The 15,365-nt window shown below is 54.6% G+C and overlaps 3 protein-coding genes across 3 annotated transcripts; 1 reads left to right on the plus strand and 2 right to left on the minus strand.

Moving 5' to 3' along the window:
• Window positions 1-97: 97 nt before the first annotated feature.
• Window positions 98-2,496, plus strand: si:ch211-10a23.2 (Galectin-related protein A-like). Its single transcript, XM_057058435.1, has 4 exons — window positions 98-362; window positions 604-689; window positions 1,409-1,589; window positions 1,880-2,496. Exons 1-4 carry the CDS (start codon window positions 234-236, stop codon window positions 2,021-2,023), a joined length of 540 nt encoding a protein of 179 aa, XP_056914415.1. The 5' UTR covers window positions 98-233; the 3' UTR covers window positions 2,024-2,496.
• A 422-nt stretch (window positions 2,497-2,918) lies between these two features.
• On the minus strand, window positions 2,919-7,377 carry plek2 (pleckstrin 2). The gene is made up of 9 exons (XM_057058428.1): window positions 7,293-7,377; window positions 7,031-7,195; window positions 6,647-6,831; window positions 5,103-5,194; window positions 4,829-5,016; window positions 4,652-4,753; window positions 3,564-3,647; window positions 3,372-3,450; window positions 2,919-3,283 (listed from the first exon to the last, which is right to left on the minus strand). The coding sequence occupies exons 1-9, from the start codon at window positions 7,341-7,343 to the stop codon at window positions 3,156-3,158; spliced, it is 1,074 nt and encodes a 357-aa protein (XP_056914408.1). The 5' UTR covers window positions 7,344-7,377; the 3' UTR covers window positions 2,919-3,155.
• A 2,256-nt stretch (window positions 7,378-9,633) lies between these two features.
• LOC130539808 (tandem C2 domains nuclear protein) lies at window positions 9,634-15,207 on the minus strand. The gene is made up of 12 exons (XM_057058427.1): window positions 15,130-15,207; window positions 14,692-14,792; window positions 14,432-14,620; window positions 14,031-14,195; window positions 13,890-13,960; window positions 11,719-11,779; window positions 11,540-11,640; window positions 11,173-11,289; window positions 10,912-11,103; window positions 10,600-10,714; window positions 10,321-10,520; window positions 9,634-9,997 (listed from the first exon to the last, which is right to left on the minus strand). Exons 2-12 carry the CDS (start codon window positions 14,753-14,755, stop codon window positions 9,887-9,889), a joined length of 1,386 nt encoding a protein of 461 aa, XP_056914407.1. The 5' UTR covers window positions 14,756-14,792; window positions 15,130-15,207; the 3' UTR covers window positions 9,634-9,886.
• Window positions 15,208-15,365: the final 158 nt, after the last annotated feature.

Genomic DNA, 15,365 nt, shown 5'->3' on the forward strand with positions numbered 1-15,365 from the left:
GTGATGATTTTCAAACGGAGTTTTGTCGCTGTAAGCCAGTCACAAGGCGTGCGCGCGTGCGCACTGCCGCCATCGCTCGAATGAAAGTTGTTACATCCCGAAATGAAAAGCTGGCGTCGCGATCCGTTATTCCCAGATGAAGTCCCCCATCTCAGCCTTCACCTGTGTAAACCTTCGAGTTTATGTCTTTGATACGGCTCTTCCCATCTCTGTAACAGTGGGTTCCTGTCTCCATGACAACGTCGCACAGGCGGGGTTTACCATGGGGGGGCAGACTATCAGTCCTCCGCTGGCATCGCGGCTCGAAACCTGCGCAGCATCACGCCCTGAGTGGAATGGAAGAAACGGACAAGAACGAGCATGTATGTATGTAGGGTCACATTCTCGCGCCTGTTACGCAACCTTTGAAACAAACCAAACCTTTATTGTGTGGAGACGTTTCTTCAAAAAAGGCAAAAAGGATGGTGGCGCTGAGTCATTGATTCTTTCAAACGTGGATGGGTACAAGCTTTTGTTCCGGTCAGCATGAAGGATGGAGTCCGTCCATGAGCGCGTCCACCTCCTTCGCCAACAGTGATGTTGACCACCTGTCTTGCTCCACAGGGGGAGTACATCGGGGAGATAAAGGGTGGGATGCGGCCTTCTATGAAACTCATTGTGATGGGAATTATCAACAAAAAGCCCAAAAGGTTGGTGCGCTCACCTGTTCCATCTTGTTTTATGCTTGATACAGCTGCCTGTTGTAATAGGAGCTCTGACTGCTGCTTATGACGTGGCCTGTAATTAGAAATCCCTCACGTATGACAGCTCAAGTCCTGTTTTGGGAGAAAAATGCAATGCCGGTTCACTTCCTAATTCTAGGGTAAATGTGCCAGTCTGCGTGGGAGAGTTTCAAATCCCATGAAAACTGGGGTCACTCCGGAATTCCTTTGGTCATAACATGGACTATTTTTACGTTCAGTCCTCAGTCATGGCCAGAAAAAGATGACAATGTTGCAACCCAAAATGAACACGGGGTCCAAATATAGGCTGACCTTTTTAGATCAAGGAAACTCTGCACATTTTTATGCCCAAACATCTGAAAGGACAAGTTTCCAGAGTGATCATCAGAGCTCCTTGAATGCTAAATGTGATGGTGATTATCCTCAGCAGTTGTTTCAGGCTGCTTCTTTGTCTCCTCAGCAACAGTAAACCTCATAAACTCCTGAAATCATCAAATCATTTCAAAGGCTTTTGCTACTGTAGCTCAGAAGCTTCAATGTTGTCAGGAGCAAAGTTTGCTCTCCGTCATTTCAATGACTACATTCCAACCTTCGTGTGTAACAGAAGACGTCACAAAGAATACAACGTGCAAGCGTTCGTGTCTGACTAATGGTGTGATGACATGATTCGATGCTGCCTTCGACAGCATCGAGGTGACCCTGTCCAGTGCGCCACCGGAAGAGGACTCTGAAGGTGACGTGGGGCTCCAGCTGCAGGTCAACTTCGTGGACAAGGCCGTCCAACGAAACGCCCGTCTGGCCGGGAAATGGGGAAAAGCAGAAAATACTCTGTCCTTCTTTCCTTTTGCTCCTGGAGAATCCTTCAAGGTAGAGTTTGGCAGATGTTGGCATTTAAAGAAGGACCAACCCTCTTGTGAGGGTCTTGCCTGCAGTGGTAAAGTGTGGGATGCTGTTGTTAATATAGACATACATGTAGATTTAATGTGGACTTTTACTCAACCCCAGCAGGGGGCGACGCTTCTGTTTTGTGACCAGAAGTTACGATTTCTGCCTTCAAGTGACAGAAATCTTCCAGTAAATTAGGCTGAACAGAGGAATCCTCGGCCAGGGAATGAACAGCAGCGTCCGTGGTTAAAAACCTTCTGCTCTGCGTTTAGATGGAGATCGTTTGTGAGCACCAGCAGTTCCGCATCTTGGTGGACGGTCAGCCTCTGTGTGGATTCAGCCACCGGCTCTCCCGGCTCGCCTCCCTCACTGCCTTACGGGTCTTTGGAGATCTCCAGCTCACCAAGGTGGCCTAACACATCACACACACACGTGTGAGGAGGTTCTGGGACATTGTCCAACAATTACGTTTAGAATAGAGTTTTGGAATGAACCCGACGGTGGAGCCGCTGAGCAGACCTGAACACGCTGACCGAATGTAACAGTGACTTAAGTAAACCCCAGAATGTCATTTCAACCGGAGGGATTCAAATGTGCTCGGTGAAATTTTCCCTGCTGGAATTGGTGCCCATGTGCTGGGTCTGACCTTTGACCCTCTGCTGCCTGAGGATGAATGTCTGAGCAGTCAGCAGGTTGTCCTTTATAACAGCTGTATAACAGTCAGCAGGTTGTCCTTTATAACAGCTGTATAACAGTCAGCAGGTTGTCCTTTATAACAGCTGTATAACACAACGCTGCCAGCTCGTGTTCCTTCTGTTGGTCGACCATGAGCACTTTTTTCTGTCAATGTTTGGACTCATTGCAATAAATGCCTGTTGGTGTCCGGGTGTGTCTGTTGTTGTTTGTCTGTTGTTGTTTGTTTGGGTGTGAGGCGCCTCATCCCTCCGAACCAACGTGAGTCAGCGGGCGACTGGGCCGTTATTAACGCCGTTATTATGGAGACTCTTGTCTCAGCTTGTATCTGCTCACCGCTCCGAGAGCACAGGATTCCTCTTTCTGGGATGTTTACGCTTCTGGATCAAATGTTCGATGTTGTCACCACTCAGCTCAACTCTACACGGTGAATATTCCAATATCCTCACAATACTGACGTTGTTCGATCACGTTTCAATCACTCAGCCGTGACTTCCCTTATTTTCTCCCTGGAATGTTTAAGGAAACATCCCAGTGACCTTTGAGAGTAAATGTATCCCCCCAAAATTCCCAGAACTGGAAAATCCTGATGACTAAAGTCAATCGAAGCCCACAGTGTTCCTAGTTTAGGCATTTCCGTGTTTTATAGAATGAAAACTGGACTCTGAGTCATTAATAAACAGCCAAGAAGAAGAAGTGAAGTTATTATTGAATCGGAACGTGCACAATTAAAAAATAGAATCCTTTAAAATAGTAAGAAAAATTCCTGTTTTATCACAATATCAAAAATAATTAAACAGACATGAAATAAATAAGCTGAATGGGATCGTTTGGAAGCGGCGGCTGGATCCGGGCCTACGTGAGCTCCCGGATGGCGTCGATCCAGTCCATCTTCTCCTGGCGGCTCGGCGCCTGGATGAAGTAATGAGTGTCTGACTGCGTGATGATTTTAAACAGGTTGCCCTGAACGTTGCCCTTCACACCTGTCGGGAGGCAAATCGGCGTGAATCCAGAGTGACCCGGCCGATGTTGAAGGCTGGTGAGGTCACGGGGTCGAAGGTGCTGACTCACCTGAGGGAACTCCGTTATCCTCCAGGGAAGACACCAGACAGCCGCGCAGGGAGAAGCCACCAGCGGGGTTGACGTCATCCTGAGGGGTGTCGAGAAGCAGGAGGTGGATCAGACTGGAAGAAAGACCCGACTCACACCTGGCTGGAGGCCACAGGTGAATCACGAGTCTCCCGCCGCCGGCTGCTTGCTCACCTTGGTCGGGTCGAAGTAGTGAAGGAACGCCGGTTCTGAGCGCAGCACAAACAGTCGCACCTTCCAGTTTTTCCTCCTGTGTCCCTGTTTAACGACATTGGTCATCAAGCTTGTAATCAGGATGCGTGACTGGCGTCCGTTTCCGAGGTGGCTGGTTTAAAGCTGCACATCACTCCGGCCGCTCCGGCCCTCCGGCCCATCCGGCCCCTCCGGCCCCTCCGGCCCGCCGCCCCTCCGGCCCCTCTGGCCCCTCCGGCCCTCCGGCCCCTCTGGCCCCTCCGGCCCATCCGGCCCCTCCGGCCCTCCGGCCCCTCCGGCCCTCCGGCCCTCTGCCCCTCCGCCCCTCCGCCCCTCCAGCCCTCCGGCCCCTCCGGCCCTCCAGCCCTCCGGCCCTCCAGCCCTCCGGCCCCTCTGGCCCCTCCGGCCCCTCTGGCCCCTCCGGCCCCTCTGGCCCTCCAGCCCTCCGGCCCTCCGGCCCTCCGCCCCTCTGGCCCATCCGGCCCCTCCGGCCCTCCGGCCCATCTGGGCCCTCCGGCCCCTCTGGCCCCTCCGGCCCTCCGGCCCCTCTGGCCCCTCTGCCCCTCCGGCCCCTCCGGCCCTCCGCCCCTCTGGCCCCTCCGGCCCTCCGGCCCTCCGGCCCCTCTGGCCTCCAGCCCTCCGGCCCCTCCGGCCCTCCGCCCCTCTGGCCCATCCGGCCCCTCCGGCCCTCCGGCCCATCTGGGCCCTCCGGCCCTCCGCCCCTCCGCCCCTCCAGCCCTCCGGCCTCCGCCCCTCCGCCCCTCCAGCCCTCCGGCCCATCCGGCCCCTCCGGCCCCTCTGGCCCCTCCGGCCCCTCCGGCCCTCCGCCCCTCCAGCCTCCGGCCCCTCCGGCCCTCCGGCCCCTCCGGCCCTCCGGCCCATCTGGGCCCTCCGGCCCCTCTGGCCCCTCCGGCCCTCCGGCCTCCGGCCCCTCTGGCCCCTCTGCCCCTCTGGCCCCTCCGGCCCCTCCGGCCCTCCGCCCCTCCGGCCCCTCCGGCCCGCCGCCCCTCCGGCCCCTCCGGCCCTCCGCCCCTCCGCCCCCAACGTGGGTGCTGCGCTGCCCCGCTCACCTGTTTCAGCAGATACCCTCTTCTGATCACTCTTCCGCTCATCTCCACAGCAGAAAGCGACGTCTCGGCCTTCACGCTGCCTCTCTTGGTCAAGCTGTCGGCCTGGAGACTCACACCTGTTAGCTGCTGCTCCAGCCTCCTACCTGTGGTTGCACCAGCGGCTCCAGCTGCACTCACAAAGCTGTATAGCGCGGTGGAGTCGTCCACCAACTGCTCCCCGAGGCCGGCCGACCGGAGAGCCTCGGCACTCTTCAGGCCGATGGGCCGCAGGAAGCCCTCCTCCAAGAGAGCGGACGCCAGCGTCATGGCCTCCACCCGGGTCAGCGCCAGCTGCGTGAAGACCAACCAGTCCACCACCGCCGAGCCTGCAGGCCACAGTTATTCAGGACACAAACTCAGTTGGGTGTTTGATATTCCCATGAAAGGTCAAAGGTGTCCCAGCAGGAGCCACCTGAGAAACAGTTGCTGTATGTGCTGCCCTGCTCCACGTGGCTGCTCATGGTGATGCCGCTGTGCACGTCATACATGGAATCCAGCACTTTGCTGTTGGAGCGGAGAAGAACGTGGGAAATCAAAGGAGTGGTCCGGCCTGCTGCTGCTGTAGCTGTAGCTGCTGCTGCTGTAGCTGCTGTAGCTGCTGTAGCTGCTGCTGTAGCTGCTGCTGTAGCTGTAGCTGCTGCTGCTGCTGCTGAAGCTGCTGCTGCTGAAGCTGCTGCTGCTGCTGCTGTAGCTGCTGCTGCTGAAGCTGCTGCTGCTGCTGCTGTAGCTGCTGCTGCTGTAGCTGCTGCTGTAGCTGCTGCTGCTGTAGCTGCTGCTGTAGCTGTAGCTGTAGCTGCTGCTGCTGCTGTAGCTGCTGCTGTAGCTGTAGCTGTAGCTGCTGCTGCTGCTGTAGCTGCTGCTGCTGTAGCTGCTGCTGCTGCTGCTGTAGCTGCTGCTGCTGTAGCTGCTGCTGCTGCTGCTGTAGCTGTAGCTGCTGCTGCTGCTGTAGCTGCTGTAGCTGCTGCTGCTGCTGCTGTTGCTGTAGCTGTGCTGCTGTAGCTGCTGTAGCTGTGCTGCTGCTGCTGCTACTGCTGCTGTAGCTGCTGCTGTAGCTGCTGCTGTAGCTGCTGCTGCTGCTGCTGTTGCTGCTGTAGCTGCTGTAGCTGCTGCTGCTGTAGCTGCTGCTGTAGCTGCTGCTGTAGCTGCTGCTGCTGCTGCTGCTCTGCTGCTGCTCTGCTGCTGCTGCTGCTGCTGCTGTAGCTGCTGCTGTAGCTGCTGCTGCTGTAGCTGCTGCTGCTGCTGTAGCTGCTGCTGCTGCTGCTGTAGCTGCTGCTGTAGCTGCTGCTGTAGCTGCTGCTGTAGCTGCTGCTGCTGCTGTAGCTGCTGCTGTAGCTGCTGCTGTAGCTGCTCTGCTGCTGTAGCTGCTGCTGTAGCTGCTGTAGCTGCTGCTGCTGTAGCTGCTGTAGCTGTAGCTGCTGCTGTAGCTGCTGCTGCTGCTGTAGCTGCTGCTGTAGCTGCTGCTGTAGCTGCTGCTGCTGTAGCTGCTGCTGTAGCTGCTGTAGCTGCTGCTGCTGTAGCTGCTGTAGCTGTAGCTGCTGCTGCTCTGCTGCTGTAGCTGTAGCTGCTGCTGTAGCTGCTGCTGTAGCTGCTGCTGTAGCTGCTGCTGCTGTAGCTGCTGCTGTAGCTGCTGCTGCTGCTGCTGCTGCCTGCTGCTGCTGCTGTAGCTGCTGCTGCCTGCTGCTGCTGCTGCTGCTGCTCTGCTGCTGCTGCTGTAGCTGCTGCTGCTGTAGCTGCTGGCTGCTCTGCTGCTGCTGCTGTAGCTGCTGCTGTAGCTGCTGCTGCTGCTCTTGCTGCTGCTGCTGTAGCTGCTGCTGTAGCTGCTGCTGCTGCTGCTTTGCTGCTGCTGAAGCTGTAGCTGCTGCTGCTGTTGTAGCTGCTGTAGCTGCTGAAGCTGTAGCTGCTGCTGCTGCTGTAGCTGCTGCTGCTGTAGCTGCTGCTGCTGTAGCTGCATCTCACCTCAGATTAACATTGTGTAACTGAGCTCCAGTGGGGTCTTCCTGTTCTGCCCCCCCGTCTCCTCCAGCTGCCCCCAGCTTCTTGATCACAGAGATGATGTCATCCGCCCAGTTATCTCTCTCCTCCCGAGAACACGCCTCCAGGAAGTGATGCGTTCCGCTCTTTGTGTGGAGTTTGATCACCAGCTGGGACGATGTCAGAGTCGATTATTGCACAAACAAGCCACATTTTGTCATCGTGTCGGCGACACCTTTAGTTTCCAACAATTTAACAGCAGAAAAACGGTGGACACAAAGCTGAGCGCACGTGTGCACGTGTGCACGTGTGTTAGCAAACCAAACTGACAGAAGAGTGATGTAGAGAAGTGCCCACCCTGAAACTCACCGGGCGATTCTGGTACTCCAGAAAAGGCGAGACGACCCGGCAGCCCTTCAGCGGGACGGCGCCCCGCTGGCAGGAGTCCTTCTGGCTGCCGTCATACTTGAAGTACAGCAGCTCGTCGGACGTCAGCACAAACCAGCGCGCCTTCCAGTTATGAACCAGGTGACCCTGGAAGCAGGTTTGGACAGTGTCAGCCCTTTTAGCTGGATCCCCTAGCGGAGGTAAGTTAGCTTCAGCTCTCAACCATCCAGTGACAGAACCGTACCCTTTTCACCAAGAATCCTTCTCTTAAAACCTCTTTTTTGCCTGAGTCCATGCTGCCCTCTGCTCCCCCGCTCAGATCTGCCTCCTCCTGCCTGTAAATGTGCAGAGGAGTTACTGCTGTGACACACCTTCACACACACACCTTCACACACATGCACACACACACACCCAGATACCACCCCACACTCCACACACACACACACGCCCAGACACCCCCCCACACATACCCAGACACACACTCACACCCAGACACACACACACACACACACACCCACTCACACCCAGACACACACGCCCAGACACCCCCCCCACACATACCCGACACACACTCACACCCAGACACACACACTCCACACACACTTCCGCCAATCTCGTGCTGCAGTTACTCCGTGTGACCGCACGAGGGCGCGTCGATCCCTTCACAGACTCCGGGAGGTTTAATTTAAAAAAGATCAATTTGATTTGCAAGATATAAAGAGCAAATAGGGGGGAAACATCTCTTAAATGTCAATTTAAATTGTGCTTTAGCATACAGAGCATGGATGCCATTTAAATCTGCTGTGTTTCAACAATAAAAAAGATAAACTAATAAAAGAAAAACAGTATAAAAAACTAAATGAAATTTAAAAAAAAACTCCATAGAGTAACAGATCGCAGAAAATACCAGGAGATTTACTAGATGTGGCCCAAATATCCAGATGTAGGACACAATCCCATGTGACCAACTGTGACCGTGAAGCAGAGAAGATCAGGTTGAACGTTCTCTGCAGCAGCTTCAGGATGTGAAGCTAAATGCTTCCAGGACCAGGAGCTGAAGCCATGGCAACATCCTTCTCAGCAGGAACTCTTTCCCACCCCACAGATGAAAAGCTGCTGGCCGACCTCTGCTCCCCTCCCTGCAGCAGCTGTTCCCAATGGGAGATCCGGGTCCTGACGGCAGGGGGGGACGAGGTGGAGCTGAAGGATGGATCACTGAGAGCTGTTAGGGTTAGGGTTAGGCTAGGGTTAGGCTAACCCTAACCCTAACCCTAGCCCTGCTCCAGGGGCCCCGGCCCTCATTATTCCATGCTATTCCATGGTCCATGAGCCTTTCTGAGTCCTGCTGCTCTACTGCCATGATGGCAGCCTCTCAACAGAGGTTCCTTCCTCTTTACACTGAAGAACATTCCCAGTCTGGCTCCATGGTTGCTCATTAAACGTGTGTCCAATGGTCATCAAGAGCCGCCTTGTTTTACAATGAAATTGATATAATTAGTGAGAAGGATCCCTCCGTGGGTGCTGGCGGTGTACAGTAGCCTGGAAAGGACAAAAGTCTTCAAAACAAACTCAAGTAATACCGCAGGTGTCGTAATAACGGAGGGTTGACCACAGCTATTCAAAGCAAGCGACCACTAGATGGCGCTAAATCTCACGCTTGGCTCCTGTCTCAGGGAAACTACCTAAGATATTTCTTCCCAACATAAAGCAAAAGCACAGCAAACAGTGGTGGGAAGTATTTATCTAAACACACTCGTATCTGAGTATCGCATAACGTAGGCAAATATTTGACCTTTTTATTACGCTACTCTCATCTTATTTGCAACATCAAAGCCAAAAATGGTTTTTTTCAACATTCTGTAACACAGAATGAGAAATGAGTGACTGAGACAGAGGAATTTCTGCTGGGAATGTTCACATCTGGATGGAAAATGTAGCTAAAAAAACGAGTCTGGAAAATGTGTCGTATCTTTATTAACCTGCTGCGAGTGTTTTCCCACCGACCTGATAAAGCCTGAGAAGCTGCCGATCTTATGCAACTTCTCAACATTTAGTTTGACCAACAAAACCTGGCAACAGCTTCTTGTCCCTGCGGGACACGCCTGGATTCTGCTGCCAGGTGGAGGAATCTGCACAAACACGCACGAAGGTCGACAGCAGGAACGCTGAGCAAACAGCCGAAGAGGAGGCAGGAAAAGAATTCCAACAACCAAACAGGCAAAGAAAGCAAAAGTAAACAACGTGGTCACAGCGTCAGGAAACCAGGTGAGGTGTAACTGCAATTCTGATCCTTAAATGGAAAACAAATATACATTATGAAAGTGGACTTTTAGCATGCTGGGAGACAAAGAGCGGTGACGCAGGTGGCCCACGTGGAGCCCTGCTTGTCCTGGTCTCACACACGCACACACACACACACACACACGCACACCTGCTCACCAGCCCAGTGCTCACTGGGTGTGTGTTTGAGATCCACTTGATGGTCACACACAACACACTGCTGCTGCGTTAAAGGGAGACAACGTCCCTTTAATTTAGAATGAACAAGTTCCAGGACAGCGACAAACATGCACACGTGGCCTTGGTTACTGTCGTTAGGGTCATTTTAATGGCTACATAGTACAAACGACTTTACTATACACAAGGTTTACAGGCTAACACACACACACTCACACACACACACACAGACACACACACACACCACACTCACACACACACAGACAGACACACACACTCACACTCACTCACTCACACACACACTGTCTCTGGAGGCCTGCTTCCACTGGTCCGAGGTGCTTGAATGACTCCAGTCAGCCAGCAACAGCAGCACGTGGGTTCTCAGGCGGCGCTCAGCTTGTGCCAAGCCGCCACCACTTTCTCAGGGTTTGCCATGGCGTCCCTCCACTGCTCCGCTGCTGCTGGGACACGACTGTCACATCCCAACTGGATCTGCCAGAAAGATCCAGAAGACAACAGTTGTTCTGACTGATCCTCTCAGCTCCTCCACACTCAGTGCCGGCCTACGAGGCTGCCGGGCACCTGGTCACTTTCGCTAGCTAATGTTAGCAAATGTTAGCCAGCTAATGTTTCAATAACCTCATCTTGTAGCTGCTGAATTTTCTGTTTTTGCATTATGAATAGAATATCCAGTAAACATAAGTTGGTGTCACTACCGCCGGTGTCCACAGAGGTCGCTGTGGAGCCACGGTCACATTAAATGAATAAGTGCATTAAGAGGTCAAATAAGCGCTAAAGTGTGTGTTTCTGCTCACCTGTCCCAGACACTGTTTCCTCCTCACCGAGCTGCGACTGTACAGTCTGACTGACAGCGAGCCGACGGGGTCTAACGCTGACAGGAGGAAGTGAAACGTTTCCCGCCACTGACACTGACCCCCCAGGGCCTTCAGTGCACGCGTCTTCTTCTTCACTGCGACCTGCTCCTGATGGTGGAGTTCCAATTTGACGAAGAACGCTTCAGAGGGAAGATTTAAGAGTGAGCCGGTCACCAACACCAGAGCTGCTGCACTTCACTGGTTCCCAATGACGCCTACTTTGACTGAGGGGTGTGGAGGATGCTGGGAGGTGGCGGGCGGCGAGGACCTGGAGCTGGATGCGTCCGTTGACGGGCTGGAAGCAGATGGTGAGATGCAGCTCAGAGCGACAAACCTGGAAGAGGAGGAGATCACTTCAGAGGAAGACTCTGGCCGACCTCTGATGAAGGAAAGCAACAGTTTTGGAGCGCTCGGTTTGATCTTTGACATTAGAGCCTTTCAGGTGTCATTCCCAACCGGTCGGGGGGGGGGGGGGGGGGGGGGGGGGTCCATCACCAGGACCAGCACCAGGACGTGTCAGTGTGGACTCACAGACGCTTTGGACAGAGGACTGAGGCGGAGCCAGTGCTCCGTCTCCTCAGAGCCCGTCTGGGTCAGCGGGAGGACGCCCTCGGCCACCGTGCGCTTCCTGGAGCCGTGCACCTGCAGGCGCAGCACCAGAGCGCCGCGACGCAGCTGCTGCAGCTGCAGCGTGAACACGAAGGTCTCCATGAAGGACACGTCCTGAAGGACAGGCAGGGAGATCAGCTGGGTTTGCTCCCAACCCCCAACCCTAGAGTGTCCACGGCTGACCTGAGACCAGTCCTTGAGCGAGCTCTTGAAGCGGAGCGCCTTGGGGAGGGCGAGGAGGCCTTTCAGTCCAATCCTTGGTTGCTCTGCTGCCTCCAGCGGCAGGTTGAGCTCGCAGCACTGACAGGAAGACAGAAAAAGACTTTTCATCAAAGCAGGACAAGAAAATTGGAGTTTACGGCACTTGAGGAAAATTGTACTGAGCACAGTTAGAATCTTGTGTTGGTCAGAAAGAACTTTTCCCAGCAGGTTTCCAGGTTGGACGGTGAGAGAGGAGAAGCCACCGGAGAGCCGTGTGATGAGGACAACAGAGGATCCATTGAGCCACAGAGAGCAGCACAATGGAGCTCCTGTAGGTGTGTAACCCCACCTGCACCAGCGTGATCCACACCTGCTCCGGAGCCTCCTGGTAGCTCACGCGCACACACACCTTCCCCAACTCTCGCTCGTCCCCAGACAAGCTGATGGAGTCTGTGAGACACAAGAGAGGTCAAACACACATTTGCACACGGTCCGTGGACGTTATGGAACACCGAGATATGAGGTTACCCAGGCTGCTGCCGTTGGCCGAGGACGCGCTGCTGAGGACGCTGGACGCCGACTCGCCGTGCTGCAGCCAATCACAAGAGAGGCTGAAGCCACATGGGCCTTTTGTGGCGTAAAATTGTGCTACAATAAATGGGACTAGTCCCCAGCGAGCACCGTTCTCATGAAATAAAGGAAAACAACAGTTAAAGCTCAAGTTTAAGGACGAGTAATCATCATCTCGGCCTGGGGCGACCCTGTAATGACCTTCAGGAATCACCCTCTGCATGCACAGCAGGCCAGTTGGTGCTCAACCATCTGATGAGCGTCACATATTTTGCCTGTCTCCAGGGGCCCGTGAATGTCTGAAGATGCTTCGATGCTAATTTCTGTCGTCCTTTAGCCATTAATGCCACCCTGCTGGTGGAACCACGCCACCACCGCATCTCCAGCAGCACCGTCTGGCGACCGTGAACCTTTCTCAAGTCCCATCGGTCCATCCTACAAGTGTGAGCCAGACGGTGGCTTCAGAAGAACGCTCGACTTTCTAATTTCAGCTTTGTGTTTTGGCAACCGCAGCTCGTCAGCGTGGCAGCTACGGCTGCTGCTACTGTTGCTATGGCGCCGCGCTGCATTGTTGCTGCTTATTAATGTTTGCTCACTACGCTGCCAAGATAAACATTGGAGACGATTACGAGTCATTCCTCACCCACAGCCGATTGTTCGGCACGGTTACGCAGTGGAAAGAAGCGCGTCCATGTAGCCGGACACAATGTTGCTCTGGCGATTATCAGCGCGAAGCCACACGCGAATGCTGCTGCTGCTGCTACTGTTGCTGCTGCTACTGTTGCTGCTGCTGCTGCTGCTGCTGCTGTTGCTGCTGCTGCTGTGTTGCTGCTGCTGCTGCTGCTGTTGCTACTGTTGCTACTGTAGCTGCTACTGTTGCTGCTGCTGCTGCTGCTACTGTTGCTGCTGCTGCTGCTACTGTTGCTACTGTAGCTGCTGCTGTTGTTGCTGCTACTGTTGCTGCTGCTACTGTTGCTGTTGCTGCTGCTGCTACTGTTGCTGCTGCTGCTGCTACTGTTGCTGCTGCTACTGTTGCTGCTGCTGCTACTACTACTACTGCTGCTACTGCTACTGTTGCTGCTGCTGCTGCTGCTGCTGTGCTGCTGCTGCTGTTGCTGCTGCTGCTGCTACTGTTGCTGCTGCTCTGCTACTGCTGCTGCTGCTGCTACTGTTGCTGTTGCTGCTGCTGCTACTGTTGCTGCTGCTGCTGCTGCTGTTGCTACTGTTGCTGTGCTGCTGCTGCTGCTGCTACTGTTGCTGCTGCTGCTGCTGCTGTTGCTGCTGCTGTTGCTGCTGCTGCTGTAGCTGCTGCTGCTACTGTTGCTGCTGCTGCTGCTGTGCTGCTGCTGCTGCTACTGTTGCTGCTGCTACTGTTGCTGCTGCTGCTGCTGCTACTGTTGCTGCTGCTACTGTTGCTGCTCTGCTGCTGCTACTGTTGCTGTTGCTGCTGCTACTGTTGCTGCTGCTACTGCTGCTGCTGCTGCTGCTACTGTTGCTACTGTTGCTGCTGCTGCTGCTGCTACTGTTGCTACTGTGCTGCTGCTGCTGCTACTGTTGCTGCTGCTGCTGCTACTGCTGCTGCTGCTGCTACTGTTGCTGTTGCTGCTGCTGCTGCTACTGTTGCTGCTGCTGCTGCTGCTGCTGTTGCTGCTGCTACTGTTGCTGCTGCTACTGCTACTGTTGCTACTGTTGCTGCTGCTGCTGCTGTAGCTGCTGCTGTTGCTGCTGCTGCTACTGCTACTGTTGCTACTGTTGCTGCTGCTACTGCTACTGTTGCTACTGTTGCTACTGTTGCTGCTGCTGCTGTAGCTGCTGCTGCTGCTGCTGCTGCTACTGTTGCTACTGTAGCTGCTGTGCTGCTGCTGCTACTGCTGCTGCTACTGCTGCTGCTGCTACTGTTATCTCTGTTGCTGCCACAGAAGAACACATCCTTTACCAGAACATGTTAGATCCATGATTAAATTACACTAAATCCCAAAACAGGAAGAGAATCCAAATAACCTTCTGATTGGCCGTGGTCAAATGACCTTTGACGTCGCCCCTGACGACCAAAGGGAGGTTTGTGTACCTGGGCCAGTAGAAACTGAAAGCATACTTAGTGGCTGATCAGATTAGAGAGGGGGGCTGACCTGTAGGCTCCCCTGAGAGCAGGATAGATCCAACATGGAGCTGCTGAGCCGCTGCTCACCACCCGACCAGCCTGCCAATGAAAACCCAGTCGCCAAAGGTCTCCTTGATTAAGGTGATCCTGACAGATGTGCGTTTGTGACCTGGAGGGCTGGAGGTTGGCTTCCTCGGTGTGTCGCGCCGCGCCAACCCGGGAGAGATGAAGTGAGTCATGTGACCCTGGTGGAAGCTGGATTCTGGGCTGTAGATGAACTGAGCGGAGGCCAGAAGATCGGCCTTCCTCTCCACATACGTGCACCGGGCTGAACCTGTGCACGGACGGCAGAGAAGAGCTTTGGTTAGTCCTGAACATCCTCGTCTGGTTACACCGCCGCCACCTGGATCGAACCACATGGATCCCATAAATCTGGCAACAGATGTGTGTGTTCAGTGATCTGCTGCAAAATCAATGTGGGAAAACAGCTGATGACCCTGGATCTCTTTAGTGGCCCCGAGGAAACACACCATATGCTAATATTAGCTTAGAAACGGCCTCTGGACGTACTCTGTGGTCCAGCCTGAAGGTTGGGGAAGGGGGACCCTCTGGGCTGGATGTAAGAGGCCTTGAAGGTGGGCAGGACGAAGGGCACCTCTCTGCCGTCCGGAGGCAGTTTGGAGAGCAGGTAATCATCCGCTGTCACTCTCCCTGCGTCTGCCGGCGCCGCCTGGAGCTGAGGCAGCTTCAGCGAGACCACTTGGAGAGAAAGAAGAGCCCATGAGAGGAGAGAGAGCTGAGAGGCAGCATGTGGACGGAGAGCAGCCTACCCTGGACCTCCTGCTCCGTCCTCCTCTTCATCAGGGTCCTGCAGCAGTCTTTCAGACACTTCATGTCTTCAGCTGCTCCCTGAACTCAGCGCGTTAGTAACCTGCCCTCAAACATGCATCATCCTGCTTCAGTCACAAACCGTCCCAGACTGAACAAACCTCAGCACCATTGTTCCTCCAAATATTGCTGCCAACATATTTTGATACTCTGATTTCCTGAAGCAACAACTACAGAAAGTGGGGGCTGGTCCCAAACGTGGTGTTGGCAGAGCTTCTTCTGACATCTTTTTGCACAATAAAGACTCATTTGGATAATGTCTAAATCTGATCTCAGGATTATCACATCAGCCCCAAATTCCTTCAATTTAGGCACAAGAGCGGGAGAGTTCCCCAAGAGCTCCCGACTGCAGGAAGACCAGAGAAGAAGAACGGACTCACCTGTTTCCTCCGGCCAACATCAGCACAGCTGCTCTCACTGAGGAGAAACGCTGCTCACCTCCGGATGGTGCTTCCCCACACCGCCCTCCCCTCCTCCCTCCTCCCTCCTCCCTCGTCCCCTCCCCTCCTCCCTCCCCTCCTACTCCTCCCCTGTCCCCTCCTCCCTCCTCCCCTGTCCCCTCCTCCTCCCCTCCTCCCTCGTCCCCTCCTCCCTCCCCTCCTACCTCCTCCCCTGT

The sequence above is a fragment of the Takifugu flavidus genome, chromosome 16 (genome assembly GCF_003711565.1).
Source record: "Takifugu flavidus isolate HTHZ2018 chromosome 16, ASM371156v2, whole genome shotgun sequence".
Lineage (NCBI taxonomy): Eukaryota > Metazoa > Chordata > Actinopteri > Tetraodontiformes > Tetraodontidae > Takifugu > Takifugu flavidus.